At 45.5% G+C, this 27922-nt stretch overlaps 1 protein-coding gene across 1 annotated transcript; it reads left to right on the forward strand.

Annotated features, from left to right (window-relative positions):
- The first annotated feature begins 590 nt into the window (after positions 1-590).
- On the forward strand, positions 591-27922 carry efnb2 (ephrin B2). Its single transcript, XM_022753936.1, has 6 exons — positions 591-679; positions 804-1412; positions 11981-12264; positions 20398-20490; positions 22318-22428; positions 23897-27922. Exons 2-6 carry the CDS (start codon positions 1300-1302, stop codon positions 24301-24303), a joined length of 1008 nt encoding a protein of 335 aa, XP_022609657.1. The 5' UTR covers positions 591-679; positions 804-1299; the 3' UTR covers positions 24304-27922.

Genomic DNA, 27922 nt, shown 5'->3' on the forward strand with positions numbered 1-27922 from the left:
CAACCACACTAACTATAACCCGCCAGAAGCGCGTTTCGTTGTCTGAGGGTTACTGTTGTGTTTTGTAATGTTTTTCATGAAGGGCAAAACTGGTTAGAATTTACATAAAGTCTGTAGTTAAGCTGCTGCCGCCTTTTACAGCTGTTTATCACTGATAGACATTAGTTTTAATTGTAGTGTCATTCACCTTTGTTATCGCTTTTTGTCTTAATATTACTCCTGATTATGGCTGTGGAGGCTAATATCATGTATCACACTTTTATTACGTCATAATTAGACAAAAATGACATTTATTGATGTTATAATCTAATTAATCCATCTGCCGATTAACAAAAGTAGGATTGGGGTGTGTGTGTGTGTGTGTGTGTGTGTGTGTGTGTGTGTGTGTGTCTGTGTGTGTGTGTCGTTCTGCTCACCACTAGTCACCGTACTGAACCAGTTGCCCCCTTTGACTGACAGCAGAGCTCCTATTGACTTTCCCGCCGAGGGACCAATCAGCGGCGGCGAGGGGCGGGGCCTGGGCATAACCAACTCCACCAAATATTCACAGTCGCGGTCCCTTGCAGTTACTTTCCATCCAGGTTTCGGAGCATCGCTGAGGCTTCATCTCTCTGCCTGTCTGCGGGCGTCTGGGACGGATCTGCAGGATTCAGCCGCAGCACTTGTTTTGGGGCCTATAGTATGAGAATTTTCATTCCAGCTCCTTTGATTTCTTTCATTCTCATATTTGATCATTTTCTTAATTTTGACCATCCGACCTCATTGTTTAGCCTCTCTCATTTTTCGGCTGCTGTCATCCACAGTTTGTTGCTCACCACCACCAGCACCAGCTGAAAGGGGAATATCTCACCATTCCACCACCAGCCATCACTGTCCTTTTCTCTGCTGCTGCTGCCGCCGCTGCTCTGGATTTTGGCGTTGGTACTGTCGGACTTTAACGCAGGGGGATTTATATTTGTATTGATTTCCATCTGCCGCCCGGTCCACAGCGGACACCGCCACTTTTTCTCACTGAGGGATGTATCACAGCGGGGTGAAGTCTGCGCTCTGAGCAGGGGAGAATATTAACGCACTGTCTGCTGAATGAACTACTGCCGTGCGCCTTTGGTTTTTGTAGCAGGTCTCTCATCTGGAGATGCTCTGACCGGGGTTTGTGGTCCGTGCGCATCCCACTGGCTCGGGATATAAAGTGAAGAAATCAGCCCTTTGTGGAGAGCTTGTCGTCTAATTTTTTTGACGCACAGATTTGGTTCTTTTGAGACGGATTGTGCACCCGCTCGGAGGCGCGCAGGGTTCACCATGGGGGATTCGATGTGGAGATATTATTTTGGAGTTTTGTTTATTGCCTTCAAAGTGGACTTGTGCCGGGCGCTCATCCTGGAGTCCATCTACTGGAACACAACAAATACCAAGTAAGTGGAACACAAGTCGCGCTGATTAGTACTGGCTCCCGTAGTGCCGTACGCCCTCCGCGTGTGGAGACTGTTTCACACCAGACTCCGTTGAAAAATCAGGCAATTTAATGTTTCTTCTTCGCCGCCGATGGTTTGCGTGCGTAAAATATCAGGAGTTAACACAAGGTAGCTGAGCACACAGTGAGCACAACAAAGAGCTCTCAGAGAAGCGTGGTTTCAAATTTGAATTTATTTTCCTCTGTTACGCTCTCAGTCTTTTTCCACCATGCACAGTGGCGATCTGTTGGACTCGCGTCTGGAAAGTCAGATTTTGTCTAAAGAAACACAGATCGGTTGCTCATCTGTTTCCCGACTTTCCCTGCGAACCTTAATGAGTCGTAAAAATCTAAAATCAATCAACCACCCGCTCCGGAGCTGAACACCACACGTTTTCAACTGAGTTCAGGTTTTTATTTCTGAGAAGTATCGGGCTTTGACCGCACGGGAGAATACACACAAACCGTTCAAGCCATCGCACTCACCCAAAAACACCTGTCAAGATAAAGAGAAACTAGTCGGCTCTTGCGTCATTAGTTTACTGTTTAACTGGTAAATTGACTGTTTGTGTCCTGTCGCCGTGGGGGAATATTTACGCGCAGTGGACGGCGATGGGCCGCTCGGCCGTGCGTTATGATGGCACTCAGCAGCACACAAACCCGCCTCAGAGCAGGCGGCTCGGCGGTTATGTGGGATTCATCTATTATTTGTTGTTATTGGCATATTTCTGCGGAGTTGGTGAAATATGTGTCAGGCTTTGGTTGTGCGCAGGGGGGGTAAAATTAAATTTTGAAGGTAATTTTACGCTTCGCTTCCTCGGTCAATAATAACTTCGGCTCGGCGTATTACTATTCATATTTGTAACAGGTCTGAGTACGTTTTACGGAGCAGACATTTGAGGCTGGGTCGAGCTCATTAGCAGGCCCCTCTGTTCCCCCGCTGCTCTGTTTGCACAGGCTCAAATTTAGGATGTTTTTATCCTCACTGATGAAGATAATATTAAAGAGAGAAACAGAGGAGAAATGAATCCTAGTTGTGCTTCAACATGACGAGGCGGAGGCTTCATGGAGCTGGCGGGACGCTCCACCGGGCCTCTGCCGTGTCCACATTCTGTGGGGGAGACAATAACATAATTCACTAAGTAAATCTGGATTTTTTTAAAAAGCAAATTATACTGGGAAATGGTTAGAGGGATGAAAACTTTTAATAGACCGCCGTGCGCGCCTCCGACCCGCTGCTCTCCAAACCGTTTCCAACCACGTCGTGCTGCTGTCAGACGCCCGAATATAAAGCGTCACAACAGTGGAGCTGGGTGCGTTTGGATGTGGGGGTTTCAGGATGTCCCGGACACGGTGTGTGTGTGTTTTTTCATGAACAGGCTACATTAGCTGTGACCTTCTGCGGGTGATCATCAGGGTGAAAGGAACAAACACAGGCCTTGTACCTTAATTCTCCTTTCCTGCCTTGTTCTTCTATCACATCCACTGATCTGAGATAGGCTAATGCAGACCATCCGTTGGCTTCATGTCCCTGCAGGCCCAGAAAAGGCGGTTAAACTCTTTTCTTCAAAAAAAAAAAAAAAGGTGTCTTTCTCCTCCTCTACACCCCTGGTCGCAGCCCGGCGGGGGGCGCCGCTCTTTGTGGCCGTTTCGTCACGGCCAAACTCCAAGTCACTCAATAATTCAGCTTTTGGCTCCGGTACAGCCAGAAAGCCCCTCTCCTTCTCTGTCTGCTGTTTGTCCTCAGTGGAGGACGTACAATAGAGACGTTATGATGGTCTCACAGGCGTCTCCTGCTTCTAACTGCTGAAAATGAGCAGTAACCTGTGGCGCGCAGAATCATGGGCTTTGTGTTGTGAGTGTCCCTGTATATTTGCTGCGTCGTCTGTCGGACTCAGCTCCAGTTTTCCTCATGCTGCACCTTCGGCCTTCAGCCCCTCCACCGCCACGGCCTTCTGTGCGTCGCCTTTACATCCAGGCTGTGCGCCTAATGACGCACCAGATTACAGCCCGCTTTAGCTCATTTAGAGATAGAGGAGAAAACGCATTTTTACAGGTTAATATCTGTGCACTATATAATATAGTGTAGACCCCCGTCTGTAGCCTGTAGCGCCATTTGATGACCGTTTGACCTCAGTGGAGAGACTGTGACACACAAACACTCAAATGGTTTTAGCAGGAGACATTTGCTTGAGTCTGATGTGCAGAGAGACTTCACAGTAGCAGATCACATCAGAAATAAACCCCGCAGAGATCATATATGTTTGAAGAATGTCCGCACACAGCAGGATACTCAGTCTTTTTCTATATAGGGACCAACAAGTCATTTTGTGCTCCACCTTTCTCATAGACCCGGAGCAGAATCCCTTCTCCATTTTGCATCTGCAGTCTCTGCAAAATTAGTCTGTCATTTCATTTGGCGACTCACTTCTGATTTTGGAAAGAGGGGAAAAAAAACAACAACAACAAAAAAAAACACATCCACCCTCAGAGTCTAAGCTTCAGGCTGCCACAAATGCGTCGGGCATTCCGCAGAATTAGCTGTGCATGTGCGCATTCTTTACGTTCTGTCTGGGTGAGGAGTTCAGAGAGAAAAGGCCACGGAGTGATATCATTGTGTGCTCAGACACCTCCGCCTTTGTGAGCTAAGTTTGTTTTAGCTGCTGAATGAGAACAATAACTTCATCTAATCCTCTGAACATATTTCGATTTCCCTCATTACTCATTACTCACCAAGGAGATGATGATGATGATGATGATGATGATGATAATGATGATGATGAAGAGCAGACAAATTAGTAGAATTTAAAAACTTTGAGACCTCTCATGTTTCACACTCGGGGTTTGTCTAATCAATAAGTTTCCTGTGAGCATCAGCTGAATCAGTGACACACACACTTCTACCCTCCTCAGGCCTGTGTATCACTTATTCCTCCTCGCTCACAGAGAACCTCAAAGTGGGAATATTTATTCAGCAGGTCAGCAATATGCTCAACAGACCCAAGACGCTGCTGCCTCTGCGCCGCTCCTTTAGTTTGTGTTAGTCCTCCTCTTTGAGTATTCAAGGAAGGATGAATGTTGGAAATGTGAAGGCTCGGGGCCAGTCTAATGCCTTTGTGTGTGCGGGCTGGGGGAGAGGATAAAGAAATAGCTAGGCACTCTCTCTCTCTCTCTCTCTCTCTCGCTCTCTCTCTGTGTCTCACTCTGTGTGAGTGTGTGTTCATGAAGTGTGTGTGCATCTGTTAAAAAAAAAAAAAAAAAAGCAGCCCCTCCACGGAGCCTGTGGCCATGTCAATTAAATGTCATTATTGTTTGCGCTTTACTAGTTTACGGCCCTTATGCATGAAACTCCAGAGGAAAAAAAAAAAGAGAATGACCCTTCCACCCCCCACTTACCCCAATCTCCCCAACACACACACATGGACAAGTCAGATCACACCACACACACACCTCCTTCTCCTGGTAATCCATTTTGTAGTTGGGAGGGAGAAACAAAAGAGAGGCCTGCTTTACATGGTTTATGTAAAAGGAGCGCTCCCGCTCCTCCACTGCAGTTCATTAAGAGATTACATAGAAGCCCAAAGGCCCTTTGTGACCGGGCATTGACGGGGGCACCTCTGTGGGTACTTTTGTGAATGTAGGGGGGGGGTTAGAGAGAGAGGGAGGAAGTGGGAGAGAGGGGGTGGGCATAGAGATGCAGGTCCATCATGAATGACTGATGAGGCCTTGTGCTGAATTTTGTAACGATGCCCTCCCTCTTCCTCCGACCATCCCTCCCTCCAAAGTCCCCGCAGTGCTTCTAATTTTGTCGTTTTCTTTTCTTCAGTTCTTTCTGGAGCCGAGAGAGAGAAAGATCAGTTGTTTTAATTTAGCTACATCGACCGGCGACAAGGCTGAGGGAGAAATGGAAGGAGGGAAAGTGAAATATCCTGCCATGTTCGACAGAGAGTTCACACTGCTGGGGTTAGAGAGGTTGATGTGGCTCCTTCCTGATTACTGCCAAGAGAAAAGTTTATGATTAAAATAGTGTAATAAAAGAACAGGGAATGAAAGAATAGGAAAAAAGCGAGAGAAATGAAACAGAGAGGGAGAGAAGAAAGCATCGGGGCCCCTTAGGGTGAGGAGGATAATTATGTCTAGGCCTGCTCAGATCCCATAGGCCTGGATTACAGGATGAAAGGTAGGGCCGAAGGCACGGAGCACAGGCAGAACCAGAGAGAGGACAAAGAGGGGATAGGGTGACAGTCAGCGTAAAGACCTCCGTCCCCTCAGCCGACAGAGGGCGAAAGCCGGGGCGCTGCCAAGAATTGTGGGTGGATTAACCCTTACTATGCCCCAGCTTGGCCTTTTTGTCTGCCACCATAATGAATCCTTGCATTGCAGCTGGGATTCAGAGTCAAACAGTTGCTCTTGATCTGCAGTAAATATTCACCCTCCCCTCACTTCACTCTGTTTTCTCATAACTTCAGGGCCACAGGGAGAGAATGGAGGGGGGGGGTTCGGACAGGAGGATTACACCGGGGCGGCCACTGTGGCTCTGTTTTGTCCCCCACACACACAAATCCAACAATCCAGAGGTTTAAACACAAAGTCTGAGAGAGAGAAGAGGGAGAGGAATGAAGGGTCATATAGAGATATGCAGTGACAGGAGGAGAAACACAGAGAGAGAGAGAGAGAGAGAGAGAGAGAGAGAGAGAGAGAGAGAGAGAAAAGGCAGTGAAGGACAGGGTATCTAACTTTCTTTTTTTACTGGTGACAGATGCAGTCATTATAACTCCAGGAAGTAGGTCCACAGTCCTCCTCCTCCTTTTCCCCTTCCTTCTCCTTTTTTTTTTTACTTTGCTCTGTTTGCCCCAAACATTTCCTTTCTCCTCCCCAAACCCCTCCACACACACACACACACACACACCCACACCCACACACACACACACACACCTAAACTAAAAAAAGACACAAGACCTAAAGGCGAAGAAAGGGGGTTAGAAGACAAGCGAGAAACCAGATGCCATGTGACAGACTGACTCGACTCCCTGTGAGTGTCACCTGTGTGTCTGCATCAGCAGTGACTGTCATTCATTTCACTTCCACTTGGTTTTAAAGGTGCCCTCAACCTGAAACACACACCTCTGTATTTCACAAAAAGATCATTTCATAGCTGCGTGTTGCTGTGTTGTAAGTTAGACTTTCAGCTCCCTCTGGATTGTATCATCCACTTCAATGCAACACAATTAAACATCCACTAAAGAGCAACTGCAGACAAAAGTCGTTCCTTTCTAAGAAAAGCTGAGCGCTTTGTGTTGCTGTCGGATTTTGCCGTGTTGTTATGAAAAACGGTAAAAGCTTTTTTTTGTAGCTCTGACAGAGACGTGGAGATTATGAGGAGAGAGTTTAGGCAGCTGTGACTGTTCTCACCTTCCCACCAAATGGCCTGATGGTGTGGTTAGAGATGAGAGAGATGAGGCAGGCTGATGGAGCTGACACAGCGTGGTCAGAGCAGTTGGTGTGTGTTTGTAGAGGAAGAGGAGGAGGAGGAGGAGGGCAGACAGAGGGACAAACAGTGATCAGAAAAAGGAAGAAGAGCAGTGCTAATGTATGTGTCTCTGTCTCCTGCTGTCCCTCGCCCTCCCTGGTGCTCCTGCCACCTCCTGTGATTATACATTCTGCAGGGTTACACTTTTCCACAAGTGTTGCCCTCATGGGGAAGAACAAATGGTGCATGACACGACCGAAAAGAAGTGCTACAGCAGGCCCGCCACTCACTGTGATTTTCTTTTCATTTTCTTTTTTTTAAATCTATTTTTTCAAGTCTTCTTCAATAGTATTGTCTATAAAATTAAACAATGCCCATCCCGTGTCTTGTTTTATCTAATGATTAAATCAAACTCCACAGATATTTAGTTTACACTGGTCTGAAACAGAGAACAGCAGCCAATCCTGATATATTTTTATTATTTGATTTATTTTTGTTTGATAAATGACTTGACGATTTACGATTTACGATTACTGGATTTTTATTCAGCTGATCGATGAATCTTCACCTCTGTTTTTTAGTGTAACTAACGTGAAGTTTTACAGCATTCTTGCTTCAAAATAATGTCTTTGTCAACTCACTGACATTTGTGGAGTCAAACGGTCACATGATTGTTTTTATTACCTTTGAAATCAGCAGGAATTTTCACATCTACACACCCAAATAGTTTTAACATTGTTAGCAGCCGCAACAACGAGGCGTGTGTGTGTGTGTGTGTGTGTGTGTGTGTGTGTGTGTGTGTGTGTGTGTGTGCGTGCTACTGTAGGTGGTTTTGAGGACTTTGAGGCAGGTGTGTTGACAGGTGTCACGGCTGATCCCATCTCAGGATGGTCTCTATAGTTTATGATTACAACACACACACACATACATGTCACTAAACACAGCTTCACTTACTTTTGTTATCTAGTCATGTATTTCACCCAAATGTTTCACTTTCAGATATATCTAACATCCACGTCCCTAAATTCACTTAATGACTTTTTGGAAAACAGGTGGGGTGAAGGGCCTTGAACCAAGGTGGGGGTCTGTGAGATGGGGGGGGGGAGTCAGATGCATTTACAATCATGAGTTGCCGGGGCAAGCTTTTATTTGTTTCCTGCCCCCTCCATCCTCTCTCCCTCCTTTCACTCCTCCTCTCTGTCTCAGCCTCTGTGTAACCTTGTGCACTTGGTGTTTTGTTCTAATGGCTGCCATCGAGCCAGGTGTCTGGTATCTGACACACACATTTACCCATTGCAAAACACAGGCAGGGGAGGAGACAGAGCACAGGAGGGAGGTGCAGAACTAATTAATGAGTGTCCGACTCAACAAAGTCTCTGTATTCATCACTTCTGTCATTCCTTCAGTGTTTTCCTCCAGAACAGTTCATATTTTACCTTAATCAGCCTCTTGGCAGCTTATCTTTAAACCCACATTCAAACAATTTCATCCTAATTTTTATTGAATGCTTTCATTATACAGCACTTTGCTGTAAATCAGCTGATAAAATACAAGAGAGTGCTGTGTGTTAGTGCTGATTTTGTGGCCCTGGTTAAAGCAGATCTCATCAATATGTTACTGAACCTTAAAAAACACACAAAACACTTGTGTGTGTGTGTGTGTGTGTGTGTGCGGGTGTGTGTGCGTGTGGCATTAACATTGTGTTGGTTTAATCACGTTTGATCTCTTGCTAGCAGCCAACTTCCTGCAGAGATAACATTCATGCTATGAGAGCAGTTCTGATGTCCTGGTTGATAGTATTATCAGGGAGGTAAAATCTGTCATCAGAAATGATTCATCTGTTGTACAGCATGTATGTGTATGTACAGTAGGTGTGGGCCTGTGTCTGTATGTGTTATTGTGTCGGGGGCCTGACATCCTAAAGCTAATTGTAGCTGTGTGAATGTGGTGTATACGCTTCTTGTCTGAGGGTGAGATTGACTGATATTAATCTCAAATCTGTATGTTAAATCTGCATCTGGATTCAGGACATGTTTAGCCCACAATAGCATAAAGACAGGCAGCAGGGGCGACAGCTAGCTTGGCTCTAAAGCAGTTTTATTTACACGCTGTATCTAATGTACCTGGACATGAATAGAAATGTAAATGTTGGTTTTAGGGTAAAAAACAAATGAGATAAAACATGTTAATTACATATGTTTGAACATGGACAGAGCCAGGCTGACTGTTTTTTCATACCTTATAAATCTGTAAAGTGAGCCCCTGTTTTAAGAGGACAGTAGCATCATACAGCCATCAACACATGGATCCTGACGAGCAGAGCATGATGGGACAAGACGATAAGGACGCAGAGCTGTAGGACAGGGATCTTTGTGTTGTCGCTGTGGAAGCAGAGTAATGAAGCACATCCAGATCAACCTCTTTAAATCAGTAATGGCCACCACGAGATACGGCACACACATGTACACAGTCATTTAAAATAAGCACATGAATAAATGCATGCTTTCACCCCTGTATATACACATGAACAAGTGCTTCCAGCCACACACACACACACACACACACACACACACACACACACACACACACACACACACACACACACACACACAAGGTTAATGCATACATCCAGCTCCTCAGTATTTTGTATAGAAGTGAAGCCCTTGAGGACCTTTCCTCTCTGTGCTCCACTTTTCCCCCTTATCCCTTCCTCCTCCAGACACGCGCACACACACACACACACACACACACACACACATATGATAAGATGATGCCAGATGGCGCTACAATGCATAGGCATACATACCTATCCTCTCTCTCCCTCTCTCTCTCTCCGTCTGTCCGTCACTGGACACACTGTACCACCGCTGAGTGTGTCCCCAGGGGGCAGAAAAAATATTTGCTCGGCCTAGTTAGTCGCTTTGTATGTGCATGTGTTTGTGTCTGTCTGTGTGTACGTGTGTGCATGTGCTCATGCCTATAGCAAAGACGATGATGCGCGCTAGAAATAACATATGTGTCTGTATCTGTACGTTTGAAAGACAAAGAGGGAATGTGACAGACGTGTAGAGGAACAGAAGTGAGAGCACAAAATATAAATATATTTTTATTTTGTTTTAGCACACAATAAAAATAATACTATATTTTTGTTTTCTGCTCTCTGTTAATTATGAATCGGCTTTGCCTTGTCACCGGTCTCCTGTGAGGAGGCTCCCCTGCCACCCTGCAGTGGCTGTCTTTGTAGTTTAAAGAAAACGACAAAAACAAAAGCCTGATGCTGGGGTTCAGTCCTCGCCGAGAGAGCAGGAGACTGTGCTGTTTTCTGTCTCATTGCTTTTCAAATCCACGTCTCCTCTCCTGAGCGTTCTTCCAGGAAAAGGGGTCAGAGTTCACCTTGGATCCAGAGCCCGCCCGCACTTTAAGACATTTGTATTTACAGTTTTTGCTTCTGGAGGGTGAGCCAGAAATACTCTGAAACAATAACTGAAAAAACTATGCAAGTTCATTAATAGCTCATTTGATCATTTATTAATCATGTCAGTCATTAATCAAGCAACATGTTGAGCCTGTATGTCATTGTAAATCACACATCTTTATCTATATATAGATAATATCTATGTGAACTTTTCACTCAGTAAAACTGTGACAGACATTTTTTAATAGTTTGTGACATTTCATATCAATTAGCTGTTAACCTGAAAAACAACCTGACAGATTCATCATTCATCATTCATCATTCGTCATGACTGCAGCACTAGAACCAATGAATTCCTAAAATACATTCACTGCAGCTCACACTAGGGTTGCAACTGCTGATTACTTTTTCTGTTGATTAATCTTTTTTCATTTAATCAGTTTAGTTTGTGAAATTTCACAGTGGAGAAAAAATGGCCATTAGAATTCCCATTAGTCTGAGGTGACATTGTAAAATACTTTATTTTATCTGATCAACAGTCCAAAGCTCAAAGATATTCACTTCACTGTCACATGAGAAAAACAGCAAATGATCAGCTTGGTAATGTTCCGCAAAATGATGCAGATTCATTTTCTGTCAATCGAATAATTGACTAATCATTTTATTGTTCAGCTCCAGTTCACATGGGTCAAACCCAGTTTTTTGCCTCCCCCCCCACCCGGTCCATCCGCACACACCAGAGCCACACAATACCACAGGTGCATATGATCCACATGTTAAACATAAATACTGACCAGATGTTTGCATTATTTTCATTAGTCAATATTTACAGTTCATCCCTGTCTCTGTGCTCATGTCAGTTTTCACAATGTGCCATAAAAAGCCTCCTGGGTGTCCATGGTTAACATTTCAAATTGCATTCGAGCGTGGGGCAAATTCATTTAGCAGCTACGAGGTTTCACCTCTAACTCCAGCTCCAGCTGTGAGTGTGTGTGAGAGAGCGTGTGCAATCACAGGAATGCTGCAGGGGCTCTCAGCACTCGGAGACTAAATGGCAACATTATTTTACTTTTGGGAAGAATTTAGGGAAATTCAACTACTCTCCCAGACAAACCCCTCCAGGCTCTCTGGCTGTGTGTGTGTGTGTGTGTGTGTGTGTGAGTGTGTGTGTGTGTGTGTGTGTGTCTCTGCTGCTGTTCCTGTTGTTGTAAAATTAACGAATCTTGGCTTTTATTTATTGTTAATTTTCTGTTAATTTTGTATTCTAAAACTGTTCTGCCATTTCCCTCGCATCCGCCGCGTCACCTCTGTTCATTTATCCAGTTAAATTTTCCCTCATTCCATCGCTGCCACAACAATGAAGAAAGCTCTGTGATTTCATCTTCAGATAATGGGAGTTGTTTTTCTTCACACACAGTCACACACACATATATACACACATTATCCTTCATCTAAAATTAATGGACACAATCAGTAATTATCACAGCAATAATTGAGCTGACTCTCTTTTTCTCTTTGTGAGATATAGAGAGGCTCAACAGCAAACACTCCAACTTACAGTGCACAGTGAATGAGTCTTCATCCCTTTCTCTGCAGCTGACTAACACTCCTCCCTCTCTCCTGTTGTTCCTGCCTCTCCTTTCAGATTCGTGCTAGGCCAAGGCGTGGTGCTGTACCCCCAGATCGGGGATAAATTGGACATTGTATGCCCGCGCGTGGATGGCGGGGCGGGTGACAGTGTGGAGTATTACAAGGTGTACATGGTCCCCAGGGAGCAGCTGGAGAGCTGCACCATCACCAAGGCCGACACGCCGCTCCTCAACTGTGTGAAGCCTGACCAGGACGTCAAGTTCACCCTCAAGTTTCAGGAGTTCAGCCCCAACTTGTGGGGTCTGGAGTTCTTCAGGGGGAAGGACTACTACATCATCTGTGAGTACTTGTTCACTCCGTCCCTGAAGGGATAATAAATTAGGACTTGCATAATTTAAGGGGTAAAACAGCCTTGAACAGTTCAGCAAGGTTGAAAAACCAGCTGTTTCTGACATACCGCGAGTTTCAGAGTCACTTGTGTGGTTGTGTGTTCGTCTTATTTTAGTCAATAACTGGCCAGACACAGCTGGTGCAGTGTTACACTGACATGCTCCCACACAGCTACAGTGGAGTTTAAACTCAACATTAGTTTGGTAGTTTGACACCGTTGCTCTCTTCATGTTCATGTGTATGTAACTGTTGAATGCAGTTTCATGCCCCTTGCTAAGTGTTGAGGGAAACTGGGAAATGTAGGATATGAATGAAGCTGAGGTTGAGGTGAAAGATGACTCTGCAATCATCACAGACAGATAATCTAAAAGAGATCTTCGTCAGATCATGAAACCCCCTCTCTCCGCACCTTTCTGACATTTTCCTTAAGTCTCCTCAGCGTTCAGACCCTGTACAGCTCGTCCTCAGCCTCCGTCCTTTTGTCTTAGAGGTGATTCACCTTCACCGTTCAGTCCCATGGTGCAGGTGTGGCCGCTCCTCTTTGCCGATTACCTGTGATGTACTAATGCCATCCTGGGAGGAAGTTGTGATGGGGTTTAGCGACGGCCCCCTGGTTAGAAACATTGGAGGTGGACTGAACCATCTGTGTGGCGCTGATGGGGGTTGTGCCGCAGATAGGACCATCTGTGAGGCTCTGCCACAGCCATCTGTGAGCTGTCACAGTAGGGGAAGGCCATATTTCTGAGTGAGTAGAAGGAAGGGGAAGAAAGGAGAGAGAAGAGAGGAGTAGAAATGCTGCATCCTTTCCAAACCGTACATTGTGGTAGAGGAAGTTAAATTTTGCAAATCACATGTGGAGGGTAACAGCTAATTATACTGCACTGTCTGCACTGTAAATCCCTCTTTAAACGGCCAGCAGTAGCCGAGTCCTACGAATTAAAATTTTCTCCAGAGCTTCACAGCACCCAGAGGTCCCACAGAAAGATCTGTTAAACAAAACACTTCCACCGACACAATGTGCGTCTTCACTTCTGCAGAAGTTCATTTCACCGAACAGGCAAATGTGGCTGCTCTGTCACTAATGTGTCATGGCTGCAGGGTATTTGCATGGTGGGGCATGTCTTGCTGTGTTAGAGTCTAACAGATAATTTTGTGGTTTTACAGGTCAGACATTTATTCTGGGAAATAAACTGTAGCAAATAAAGCAGGTTAAATGCTTGACAGTGTCTCACAGGCAACACTGCACTGCACGTTTAGCTTTATATATTATGTTTGGTGGCAGATAAGATCTGTGAGAATACCTGATTGGGGTGGATGCCTACATGTGCATGAGCATCCACACCCACAGAAGAAAATCAGACCATTAGATGTGGTTTGTGTGTGTGTGTGCTCAGGAACTACAAAGGATTTTGACTGAAGAGACATAGACACGATCAGCCGCCCCTCACCTCCTCCTCCTCCTCCTCGCCTCCCTCCACCCAAACGCAGTGGTTAATTATTGATGAGCTGATGCTGGTGTTTACTTCCCCCGGTTCTCCCAGTGATGTGCCTGCGCTCCTGCAGCTGAATGTGATGACAGTGTGGGGGAACAGAATCTGGAAGATGGGGTTAAGTTCAGGTTAATGAAGAACATGGGTGAGAAACTGCAGCGTAGACGATCGCAGGTACATATAGGTGAAAATATGGTGCGGACGGAACGGTAGATACATGTGTGTGAGTGCAAACATACACATGTACGCACGTTATCCCTGAGGAGGCTGCAGCTGCAGCTTGGAGCAGCTTCTCTGTGCACGCACAGCTGTATCAGAGCAGCAGCAGTCCTCTTCACTTCATCTACCCATGTATTTCTATCCGTGTCTCTCTACCACAGCCTGTACAGGCGGGAATATTCAAAATATTCAATTTCACACTACCTCATGCCAGAACCCCTCCTCTGCATGAACCTGCTGAGTCAACAAGTTGGAGCAGTTGGAGCAGTTGGAGCAGTTGGAGCGATGGGAAAGTTCAATTTGGAACTTTAGAAAGAGGGTTTGGAAAATCCAATTTTGCAGTTTTTGCAAATTCCCCTCCACCAACATCCCCGAGCCTCCGACCCCCACCCTCCTGCTGCCGTCACACCGCCTCCCTCTGCACCTACCCAAAATGCTAGTGTGTTCTCCATTGGAGTGTGTCATGTTCTGCTGTTAATTGCCTCTTCTTGGCTAGCTCTGGCCCCAGTTCTGCAGCTCTAACAGCCCACTTCTATGATGTGTGCTTAGTGCTGCTGCTTTTTTTTTTCTTTTTTTTTTTAATTGGCTGCTTGGAGAAGCTCCAGCGTTGCATGAGTAAACACCAGGAGTAAAGCACAAATAAACATCCGAGAAAAGAAAGACAGAAGGAGGGAAAGGCACAGAGGTGTGCGTGGGCCCACTCACATTCATGCTTGCTGTTACCTTGTAGTGTTGGAGGGAGCCACCGTGAATCTTTACTTGTGGGTGCACTTATGGGCATGAATAGATACACATACACTTGGTCTGTGTACCTCCACATGAAAGCATCTCCATATCGTAATCTGTGTGTCTGACCCCACGCCTCCCCTCCAGTGCTGTTGTCCAAGATCCATCAGAGTGTGACGCTGCCTCAGAAAGTTCACAGCGAGGATTTTATTAGCCTTTTGGAGCGAGCACTCGATATGTAATTAATTAACCGGCGTTTAATCCTCCATTTCTTCTCACAATTGCCAAGGCCCCCACATCAGCGCTACGGATCTGAGTCTCAACCAATTGGATTAGCGCTGCCTTGTGTTGAGTATTGTGCCAACGCTAGACCTAGATTAGATGCTAACCCCCACAACTCAACAACACCCTGTTTCAGTCAAACAACTGTGACAAAGGCCTCAGCATTTGACTAGCAAAGTCTGACAGGTGGTAGATCTGTTTCCTGTGCAGCTCAAATAGTTAATTCCATGCTAGTGTGCATCATATGGCCTGCTTGTATATACATTGTATATATATATATATATATATATATATATATATGTATGTATATGTGTGTGTGTGTGGGCAGCTTCCCATGTTATTCTTGTTTGCTTGCATGCATAGAAGGGGCAGCTGTATCGTGCAGATTTCTGTCACCATGCTTACGTGTGCACAATTTTTTATTTGTGCAGGCACATGTGTGTGTATGTGTGTGTGTGTGTGTGTGTGTCCTTTTTATAGTGGCCATGCACAATGCTGCTCCAGTTGAGAGCAGATGAGTTTGATGTGATTGTTTGTGGCAGCATGGCCTGCAGTCGAGAACCTAGTGAGCTAGATGATTACATGAGCTAAAGAGGGAGAGAGAGAGAGGTCGAGGGAGATTGGGAAAAGCAGAAAGAGGGAGAGGGAGTGAGGAGAGAGAGCTGAATGAGGAGGGAAAAGGGGCAGCGAGAGTGACAAAAAAACGAAAGACAGCTAATGAGGGAGGGAGGGAGAAAGAGAGGGAGAGGGAAAGAGAGCTAAAGAGAGAGGGAACAGTAAGCAGAGGGAAGCGGAGGCATAGCAACGAGAGAGAGATGAGCTGAAGAGGGCAAGAGAAGGACAAGGCTGAATTCACAGTCAGAGCAGACATGCACAGCAGAATTTCATCAAGACTTTAATCACCTTTTCCTTCAGTCACAACAGAAGATAGTCCCGTCTCCTCCCTGCCGCTCTCACTGTTCTGTGAGTGTAGTGTGAGCTCCGAGGAGGGATCCCTCGCATTAACGTCGACATGAATTTAAAATGTGTTTTCAGGTTTCTGCCTGATTGAGATGATCTGCTCTTTATTTACTCCAGGTTCATAGTAACAATTCAGTTCAATCAGTGACAGCATTATTATTATGGAATGAAAACTCATTCATCAGCAGCATGTGAGTATGGGAGATGTGTGAGGGGGATAAAAGCTAAAAGTAGCTCAACTTCCGTTTTTAAACCTAAAATTGTGATTTTCACTTTTCACAACTGAGGGTTAAACATGTCACCTACACTTTTCTAGATGGAAATGATGGATTTCAAATGTGTGTGTGCTTTTGAGTGCAGTGCTGACTGGTAGCTGGTATTTGGCTGACTCAGCTTGGCCCGGCCTGTGTGTGAGGGTCACTGGCTGGGTCCCTATATGCGAAGGCCCCTGTTACAGGCATTAACCGGTCCATAACACTGGCACTGTGGTAATGGTCATCTACGGCAATCATGCTCAGAGTTTAGATGATAGCTGCCTTTGTCTCTCCTCTTCCTGTCTCTCTGTCTTTTCTGGGACACATCCTCATTCTCTCCATCTGATCATTCTCTCCCCTCCTGTTTGTCTGTCTGTCTGTCTGTGTTGCTCTGTTCCAGTATTTATGAACCACCCAGCATTATCTTTCAGCAGTGCATTGTGTATTAATTATACCCACAGAATTTGGCAATGTCAGCGAAGCAGCTTTCACACAGGGCTACAGATAGTTCAGAGACACTGCCCTACTTCATGTTAAATGAAACTACAACTTTAGCTCCCAGCTAAACTGTTGCTATGAACCATGAGCGTCACTCTTTGAACGCTACGTTAGCTGACCTAGCCGTTGCTACTTTCCAACCAGCTGTGAATGCGAGCAGAGCTCTCTGCAGCGCTGCAGGTTTTTCTGGCTGTCTGCTGGTTACATTAGGAGAGAGGAAGAAGCAGAGTTAACTGCTCAGTCTTTATCTGGATTACAGCTCACAATTGACTGTCTCGTTAAACACTGGCTGATTTTCCAGCCTCTTGATTTGATAAACAGGGGAAAATTAAGTTAAGGAGGGTAAATTGAGTTAAGGAGGGTGGGGGGTGGGTGTTTGTGTGGTGTGTTTACAGCACGGGGGTGGGATTGCGGTTGCAGTGCTGCATGCTCGGTGTATGACTGCTAATTTTAAGAGGAGGCTCTAACACAAACACACACAAAGTGACGACACGTCTCTGACACATTTCATCCATTTGTTTGAGACAGTGTGTCACATGTATGAGGTTGGAGGTGTGTGTGTGTGTGTGTGTGTGTGTGTGTGTGTGTGTGTTTGAAAGTAGTAAGAAAACAGACTGTATTTCATAGTGAAGATGGACTGAATGGTGAAAATCATATTTAGCTTTTCTTCCTGTTGTTTCTCTGTGTGTTTGCAGAAGGTCACACACAAGACGAAGTAGTGGCTTAATCTTCCATTTTATTCCTTCCTCTCCTACCCACCCCCACCCCCCACCCCCCTGTCTATGAGTCTTATCTTGGTGCTGTAAAGCCAGCGGCAGTCCGTTTGTGAGGGTCCTGTATGAAGCAGGCCTATCCCAACCGAGGGCGGGCAGGGCGGTCGCTAGCTCTGGGTCAGTAGGACTGGTGGGCCGCTGCCCGGCCCGGCAGGCTCCCCGCCCCTCCACGCGTGGCCGTCCGGCCCGCGACCCCCCGCCTGAGACCCACCCCCCCACCCCCTCCTTCGACTGTGTTCCCCCAGCATTATGGATTAGCTGGTTAACTCTAGCCAGCTAGTCTGTCAGCCAGTCCAGCCTGGCCTTGTCTGGCTGGGCCAAGGAGGGCCAAGTCATTCAGCCAGCCTTAGCAGATTTGACAATCAAATTCTGTTTAAATCCAAGTCAGGCTTGCCTGGACTGCAGCCTTGGCATAGAGAGTGTGTGTTTTGCTCTGCATTTAAAGTGGAAGAGAATTTAAACATTTAAACTGAGTCCAGATTGAAGTATTTTTCCTGATGTATTTTAAATGTCAGGGAAATATTACAGGCGAGTTTGAAGCAGATCTGTTTTTTGAGGCGTGACAAGAAGAATGATTCTTTTTTTAATCTTCAGTCTGGATCGGTGTGGATGTGTTAAATGGTTTAATAGGGCAAAGGGAAAGAGGGGAAGAAGAGGAGGCGACACAAGTGGTGATGCGTGCACCATATGACACCCAAATACACCTTCTGTGGAGGTCAGAGTTCACGAGACCTCTCAAGCACAAGAGCATTTGAGCGTGCATGCACCTCAACATTCAAACACACCGTCACCATGCCGATCACTCAGCAAAGTAAACATGTTAAGATGGTTAATAATGTCCCACAGGATTGTAAAATTCACGTGTGATTCGCTAACAGGTTTATGAAATGAACACATGCACGCACATCTGCGTACACACACACGCACAGGAGCACAAGCCTTTAAGGAGCTTTGTCTATAATGTGCTTTTCAGTCCCCACTGCCATAGGTCAGCGAGAGAAAGAGACAGGGGGAGAGGAGGCGAGATGGAGGGTGAGAAGGAGGGAGGGTAGCAGGAAGTCCTTGTTAACATGCTCTTTGTGTCCACTCCCATCACCGTCTTATTGAAGCTGGGGGGGGGTTCGTATCAAAATGATTGGTGGCTTAGAGGGAGGAAAAGGAAGAAAAAAAAAGGAGGAGAAAGAGAAAGTGGCAAACCATACAGAGCTTCATTTTTCAAAGCTGTTCGAATCGGGATCTGGAGGTGATGGAAAAGCTTCAGGTGCAGGACGAGTGTGGGAGGGGTGTAAGTTTGTTCAGGGGCAAAGGATTTTAGGGAAGAAGGTGGTGGCCACGAGGTGGCCATCCTAGAGAGGAGGAAACTGGGGATGATGGGGTGTTGTTCAGAGAGGGGGAAGAGGAGGCTGAAGGGGAAGCGAAGGGGAGGGGAGTCGGTGTGGTGGGAGCAGTCATAGTGAATGTGGGCCACTGTGCACTGGCGGGAAGCCAAGCCGCTAAGCCCTGGCAGCTCGTTAGCCTCTGTGTTACCGACCTGATAGACCACAAGCCCTACTACCCCCTCCTCCCATCTCCCTCCCTCCCTCCCTCCTCGCCTGTTCCCTGTCCCACTCATGATCTGAGCTCGCTGCAGTTCTGCCCCGCAGCCTCCAGGGGCAGCACAGATAAAAGCAGACAGGCACAGAGGCGGAGGAGCAGCTAATGGGCTTGAAAACATCCAGCTGATGGAGCGCTGGCAGGGCGGCCTGCTCTGTGTGTGTGGGCCACATCTGTATGAGTGTGACACAAACAGACATTTATTTTATCAAAAGGCCAGTTTCCATTTTTAAAATCTGCTCGTAGAGCCTATTTATTTCCTCCTTCCTCATGTGGGACGCCCCCCCCCCAACCCCCCCTCACCACCACCACCAGATCTGCTGCTGTCCCTCACACACAGTGTTGAGTGGTGCATGCCTGTTTTCTCCTGTTTGAACATTTTTTAGATCCTTTAAGCTCTTTTCATCTCAGGACTATCGAGGAATTTATCACCTCCCTCTGTTCCCATAATTCCTCTGCGTCTCCTGGAAAGGTGCCCATTTCTTTTGAAACCATTTCTCCTGTTTACATCCCTGAATGTTCTCATGGTGATGCTGATTTGGCTTTTAGATCTGAGTATTTCAGGGCTTTTAAAATCTTTCATAACTGGCTACCACTCTCTGTAGCGTCGTTAGCAGTTTACCAAGATGGCCACTGTCATCGTAGCCATCGTCGTCTCCTCCGCTCAGTCTCTCCCCTCTCCTCACTCCCCTTAACTGCCTCCTTCATGAGGCCCATCAGCACAGTTAGAGATATTACAGTCACAATTACTCAAGCTAATTGACTTTGGGGATGTGAAATATTCTGCTGGAGTGGAACGACTGACGGGATGAACGGGTGAATTGTGAATTTATTAAAGCGTATGAGTCATTTCCTTCCTCAGTGGAGGGCTTTCACTGCCTCTGTTGTCTTTGGGAACTGCCTGTTTTTCTGAGATAGGCTTCAGGGATGTATGGCAGCACAATTTCTCCATCACATCTTTTTTGTACCACAGCAGTCGCTTTCAAACAGCGATCCCGCTACATTGCTGTTAAGCAGACCCCTCATCATTGTGCCTTTGCTTGTTTACACTGAACCAAACAAAGCCAGCGGATCTCCACCCCCGTGTGTTTTTAGACGATGGAATCAGAGGTGTGACGTGAAACACAACAGTGTTGGCGTCTGTCCCGCCATGACTACCTCTGCTGCTGGCAAAAGCGGAACAACAATGCCCCCCCCCCCCCATTCCCTTTATACAGAATGGCGAGGTATATAAGGGGCTGGTGACAGTTATTCTAACCTCGTCCCTCTCTCTCTTTTCTGCTGTAGCTACTTCGAACGGCACCATGGAGGGCATCGACAACCAGGAGGGGGGAGTGTGCAAAACCAAGTCCATGAAAATCATCATGAAAGTGGGACAAAGTGAGTATTGTTTTAATGTGAGCAGACGGCCACAATGCAGCTTATACTTTGTGCAAAATTGTGTGAGACTCTGAAAATACCTTAATAAGGTCATAGGAGACTTTGCACAATACAGCTCCATCGTCTCCATGACACCTGGGGCTGTGAGGGGGCAGCAGATTTAATCTAGCGGAAGCCTAATGCACTGAAACATGCGCACACACACACACACACACACACACACACACACACACACACACACACACACACACACACACACACACACACACACACACACACACACACACACACACACACACACTTCCCTCAAACACAGCTGTATCTGCTTGCACGCACACACACACACACACAGGAAATATCTGCTGATATATGCTCTTTCAGCTAGAAGACTTTTCACACATGCAAGTCCAATTCAGATGAACAGAAACACATAAAGCTCAGGATCCATGATCCTGCATGTGTGACACTGTAGACTCGATCACACAGTCACAATTATACCCATAATTATAAATCAGTTGCCACTCAGATTGGTAATGTCCTGGGCTCGGCCCTCTTGTCAACACCAGCATCAGTGCTACTGAGAATGGGACTGAATGGAAGCTGCTGTAAAAGAACAGGTGCTGAACAGGCTGGAAATTGGTTCTGCTGATTAATGGCACTGACTATCAGTCCCAGTATTGGTATGAGTTGCTTATAAACCAGTGGATTTATTATATGAAGTGCACAATCAAGTGTGGTTCTAGTACGGTTGAGCTTCACAGTGCACAGCCTGAGAGCACTAGTGATAAGAAGAGCAGATGCTCAGTGATTGTTTTGTTCTGCACTGACATACATCTCAGCAGCTTTTACAACCATATGGAGCCACTGCAGAACCAACACCAATCATTAGCCACTCTTTATGGTTGATTACAATAATATCTGAGTCATGAAGAGCCAGTTTGTTTTACATGGATCCAGTTGAACAAGTCAAAGAAGGTTTGGCTGCGTGATGAGTTGCTTGGTGCACGGCTGAAGCATTTAGAGGTTCAAGAGATTTTCCAAATTGTCTTCTGAGACACATTTTCGGTGATCAGAGGACAGATTTAAAATTGAAGAGTGTATGAATTGATCAATGATAGCTCAAAGAATTCTGCCAAGCCTGTCTTAGTACAATACTCACATGCCCGTACACATGCTCTTATTGTTCCTCCTGTCCATACTAGCTGTGAAGTCAAGAGTCACTTGTGCTGTTCAAACTTCAATCAATCAAAAAGGACAATCAAGTAAGAAAGCTGACAGTGAGATGCAATAAAATAGATTCAAAAAGCTATGATAACATTAGCAAACAAAAACAAACGAACAGATAAAATAGAATTAAATACAATTTAGAACATAATTACATTAAAGTAACTGAACAAAATAGAGTGACTAATTACTAAAAAACATATTTAATTAAAAGCCAGGCTGAAGGACAAAATCCTAGTTTGATGCAAGAATGCATGAAAGGTTCAGCTGAAGTCAACATGAGGCTCAAAAAGTGAGATGAATTATGAGTTAGACCTGTTGAATATCTTCCAAAATGACAATTGTTGGACAAGTTTTAGTTTGTTTTTCATATAAAATTCCTTCTGTCTGACAAAACAACACGAAAACCAGGATGAACAGGCCTACCTGGTTGACCTGAAAAAATTTGAAGCTATTGCTTAACATGAAACAACACACACACACACACACACACACACACACACACACACACACACACACACACACACACACACACACACACACACACACTGCTGTGAAAAAGAATTGCCCATTAATTCCTGTGTCTTACCTGCGTTCTTCCAGATCCCTCTGACCCTATTTCACCCAAAGACAACCCCACCAGAGTGCCCTACTCTCCCAAGCACTCAGACGGCAAGGAAAACTACAACCAAAATGACGTGCTGGAGAAGCCAGGTGAGATCACAGACTCTGAGCTGAAATCCGGGGATGGTGGTAATTGAGTGGAGGATTTATCGAAATAATTTGGCATTTGGGCGCACGACCATTCAGCCGGCCAAGAGCAGATTGCGTGGAGTGAGGGTGTGTGTGGCTGCAAGAGACACTGAGGTGTGTGTGTGTGTGTGTGTGTGTGAAAGCGAAGGAAAGAAAGGTCAGAGATTCATCAGCCAGTAATTGAATGTTGCCCATAAAACTGATAAGCATCTCTGGCCTCTCAAGGACTTACTATAAGGTATCTCCACACTGGCCCCATTCCAGACTGAACCCACCTCTTAAGTGACATTTTCAGGAAAATGATCTGATCTCAGTCTGCCATCTTTTTAATGACACACACTTGTTCCTGTGCCAAATCACAACACAGACAGACACGCAACTACGTGCACGCCGCCCTTATCTCTGCCATTACACTGCAGTTAAAAATCTCCCAAGAAGAAAATCTGAATCAGGCAATTTCCGCAATGAGCTGTGTGCAGAAAAAAGAAACAGGAAGGGCCTGAGAACAAAAACAAACTGACCTATATAAACAGTCCTCTGCTCCTTCCCCCTGTGTCCTGCTTCACTGTGGGTGTGGCCTCGCCTGACACTTTGTGCTTTCACTCCCAAATCTGACGAGGAGCACGCTGCTCTTTAAATCATGCTGGCACAGGTTTTTTTTGCAGACATCAGCATTTTGTTTTCTTTGTTTTCCTGTTCTTTTTTATGTGTCATCCATCTGGGCCGCGAGCAGGAGCATATAGGTGCTACGGCCAGAGTGTCTGAGGCAGCATAATCCCCTTGTTAAACAATGGAAGGGTCCTTGCTTTTGGGCTGAGCAGCAGACAGGGACACAGAGACACAGGGAACATGCTCCCATCCTGGGGAGAACAGAAAAACAACCGCCCCCACAGCTTGGCTTTCATAATTGATGTCTCATGATAACATCAAATATTTCTCTCTTAGTTTCCTCCATATGGGGACGTTATTTAGAAAATAAACTTTTTCTTTGTCTTTCAAAATGCATTTTATCAAAGTGCCATTTGCCTGAATCTCCCAAGCTGCTCTCTGTCCTATCAGGCTGCGCTCGCCCTAGTTTCAAGGTTGCAGTCTCAACCAGCTGAATTTGAATAATGGTACTTCATACAAAAGGCTGCTATAGGCCGAGAACAGGCCGGCTTCACTCAGTGTGAAGCCGGCCTGTTCTCCACACCTTCACTGTGACATGACGAAAAGATGATGAAGAATATAAAAAATTTTTTCTCTCTTTTAACCCCCAACAACTCTCCATAGTCAGAAGGGGATTGGCTTGCTCCTCACCTCGCCTTCGAATGTGTTCGTCACAGCTGTAAACATCTGCTTTCAGTCAGACCACAGATAGAATAGAAAAAAATAGAATAAACCTGCTGTTTCATCATTTCACTCACTCCTTCTTCCCTCTGTCTTTCAGATGTAGCACCGAGAGAAAGCAACGACAACAACAACGGTGGAAAGTCCTCCAGCATCATCGGCTCTGACGTGGCCATCTTCGTCGGCATCGCCTCAGGCAGTGTCATTTTCATCATCATCATCATCATGCTGGTCCTGCTGCTGCTCAAGTACCGACGGCGGCACCGCAAGCACTCGCCGCAGCACGCCGCCACGCTGTCTCTAAGCACCCTGGCCACGCCCAAGCGGAGCGGAGGCGGCGGGAACAATAACGGCTCGGAGCCCAGCGACATCATCATCCCGCTCAGGACTGCTGACAGCGTCTTCTGCCCGCACTACGAGAAGGTCAGCGGCGATTACGGCCACCCGGTCTACATAGTTCAGGAGATGCCGCCTCAGAGCCCGGCCAACATCTATTACAAAGTCTGAGGGGGAGGCGGGAGACAAACTGGAACAGTCCCCGGGCAGAGCAGGTTTCTGGTTCTGGCACCGCCGGCACGCCCGCAAACAAACACTCTCTTTCTCTCTCTCTGTCTCTCTCACTCTGTCAACTCCTCCTCCTCTTCTCTGCTGTTTTGTCACTATTCTTGTCTTTGATACCTTGCCGTCTGATGTGGTCACAGTTGGCGCGGATGGGTTGAGTGCAGGGCCAGAGGGAAGCCTGCTGCTGTCACTGCTGCTGCTCTCTGGGAGTTCTGGGAAGTGGAGAGAACAATCTCTTCTTTCCCCGGTGTCGCTGCCTGTTTTTTGGGGAAAACTGAGTGTTGTTGAATCCGAAAGTTTGACAGATGCACAGCGTGTTGTTTCTTTGGGAAGGACAAACGGACGTATGGATGTGAAGGTTTCCTGGGGCGAAAGGAGGAAAAGGAAATTTTTGACCTCACCTTAAAGAGAGACTACTGCTTGGAAAAAGAGAGGGAAAGGGACAAAAAATGAGTGAGGAGGAGAGGTAAAGGAGGAAATGGGCTAACCATGAACTCACAAAATGGCTGCCCTCCCTTGATGCTCACTAACCAGAGAGACTCTGTGGATTTACCCGCCGGACGAGGAAGAAGGAGAGAGATTCTCACACCAGTCCTCTCCGGGACTCTCCTGACTGACTCTCTGAGATCACCCATTCACCCTGCCACCCACATGCTCACCATCACATGCACACACATTCACCCACACGTGCAGACACACACTGTCTCGCCGGTCAATGTGAACGCTTTGGGTTGAAGTGTGGATCGCACCATTTCTCCTCATTCCCAGATGTTTTCAGCCGACCGCTGTCTGCGCCCGGCTGAAAACTTGTGATGTTACTTGAAGGTTTTAAAGACAGAAAAACAGTTTTTTTTTTAACTGTCAACATTTACCTTTTATCTTGTTTTTGGTCATATCTGGTTTTCATACGTGGTTTTCTTTTCCTTTAGTGACATGTCATGTGTGATGTTCAAACACGAGTTACCCAACAGTGGCGAGACCGTGAAAAGAGGGAGTGAAGACTTTTGTAATTTTGCACCCTACCCCCCTGAGAGGGCGCAAAAACCGTCTGTCCAGGTGGCTCCTGGGAAGAGTGGAGGACTTTCATAAACATAGAGCAGCACTTTTAACCCCTTCTTGGTACCTCCACTCCTCGCAGCGATCCATATGGGACACAGTCATAGCTGGAGATGGGAGAGCAGCTGTATCCTGTCAGATTTAGTAGCAAAGAGCTCACCTCAATGTCTCTGGAACCTGAGCTTTTCACACAGGAAAGTGTTAGGGGCAATAAAAAAATCCAATTCGCCTTACTGCCATTGTTTTGCATCAGGTGAAGAAGAGGCCCGAGGTCTAGTCGAGGTTAGCGCAGCTGGCTGAAACAGCTCCAGGTACTGTAATGTAGGAGTCCATTGATGATTAAGGTTGCCCAAAATCAGTGTGACTGGTGCTCTCCTATTCTCGTTAAAAAAAAAAAAAAAAAAGCACAGGGACATTACTTACATTTTCACTGTTTCTCAGTCTCCATTAGCATTTCCATATTGTGAGGTTTTGATTTACTTCTTTTTTTTGTTACAAAATAGATGTACATTTAAAAAAAAGGACATTGCAAAGATGAAAAATAAAAAAAATAAAAAAATAAAAAGCAGAATTTATTTATGATAGACACATAGAGCACAGGTGTTGTCAGGCGGTATGGAGAGGAAGAAGAAGAAGTAATGTTAATATATTATGGTATAAGTGCACATTATGCAATCTAGGTTTATGATTATTTGATATCTCTCAACCCACTGATACCATATTTCATGAGCTGTCGTCCACAGACACAGGGCTCGGTCCTGGGAAGGAGGACCAAGGGAGGGCGACCTGGGCCCCCCCCCGGCCCCCCAGGGGAGTAGAGTTATCTGACCCAAAATAGCTCACATTGGTGTACACAAGGGCAGAGTAGCTGTGTCTCCCACACTCACTCTGTGTAGCATCTCCCAAAGGATATTTCCCATGAACACCCAGTGCCCCCAATTCTCCTCATACACACCTTTCATATTCTCTGTGCATGTGTGTGTACGCGTGTGTGTGTGCGCGCGCGTGTGTGTTGAGCAAGACTATATTTCAGTGATTTCACATTCATTAATATCTTTGGCTTAGGATCACGATTGTGACTGAGGCCGGTCACGTGCATTTATCAGGCCATCATCAACGTCATGTGTTCATGAAGAACATCAAATTTCACCGAAAAGCCAAGCCTTGTATGATCTGAGGTTTGTGCCTCCAAGAGGCTACAAAATCTGCAAATATGCAATTCTTATTTATTTTTTTAATCAATTATGAGAAAAAAAACACCTATGGAAAGTGTTCTTAACCACTGAAAGACGTAACAACAAACAAATGACACAAAACTAGCAAAGTACTTCACACAAGCCTGCTGTTAGTTTTTCTTTCCTGCATTATTTGTAGTATTATTTGAACCTTTTCTTTTTGAACTATGTGCCGTAGTACAAAGGTAAACTGTGAAAAATGAAACCATTACAAATCATATATACGTATACCACACCTGAACAGGTATTTAAGAAAAGGTGAAAAGAGACACACTTATACAACAAAGAAATGTCTGTTTAGTTGCTGTCTGTCTGCGGCAGAAAATGACAATCTTATTAGTTTCTTTGAATCTGACGTCCTTTTCTTAGCAGCCACTCGACTAACGCTCTCCCAACAGTGACCAGGACTGGTTCAACCTGTTATGAAACGTCATAGCAATGCTGTGGGAGTCTTAGCACACGGGCTAGGAGAAGCACCTCAGGCTACTGTAAATGCCTTGCTCGTATGGTCAGCCCTTGGTCACTTGACACAGTAATTTTGCACCGTACTTCTGTAGGTAAGAAACTGTAAATACATTAATGTTTGTATTGTATATGGATCCTGGGTTGTTACAATAGCCTTATTCACCTTTTTAGGGAAGTAAATGGGAAAAAAAGTCCAGAAAAAACAGAATACACTTCAGTAAAACAGAGCATACTACTTTTTTGGTAAATAGCTGATGTACATATTGACCACAACCCAATAAAAACATTTTTTTATAAACTCTTAAAGTAAGATGTTTTGTATAAAATTTGAATTTTTTGCTATGTATTTTAGCTAGCGCGCGATGGAAAGCCCATGTCCTCCCCACTCCCTCCCCTTTTGCACTGTTTCCATGGTAATTTGGTTTAAAAAAAAAAAAATGAGAGAAAAGTTGCCAAACCGACTGCTGCATATTTGTGCCATAAGTGTGTACCATAAATATTTATTGAATTAGTTTCTTTTTTTTCTTCTTTGTTCTGTTTATGATTTAATTTCAGTCCAGTTTGTAAGTAACACAGTATTATATTTGCATTGTTTGTTCGTCTACACCTGGTTTTCTTTAGTTACGTCATGGTTACTGGGTGGCTGTAGCCCTCTTCTTCCCTTCCTTGCAGTATGAGATGGCCAGGCTGTGAAAAATGGTTTTAACTTTAAAAATTTCAAACAAGTTCAAAGTGAGGATAAATGACACACATTCCACCAGTCTGTTACAAACTGAAAATGTTTTTCAATAAAATGTTTTTCCTATGGA

This window comes from Seriola dumerili, unplaced genomic scaffold (assembly GCF_002260705.1).
Source record: "Seriola dumerili isolate Sdu_G_001 unplaced genomic scaffold, Sdu_1.0 BDQW01000200.1, whole genome shotgun sequence".
Lineage (NCBI taxonomy): Eukaryota > Metazoa > Chordata > Actinopteri > Carangiformes > Carangidae > Seriola > Seriola dumerili.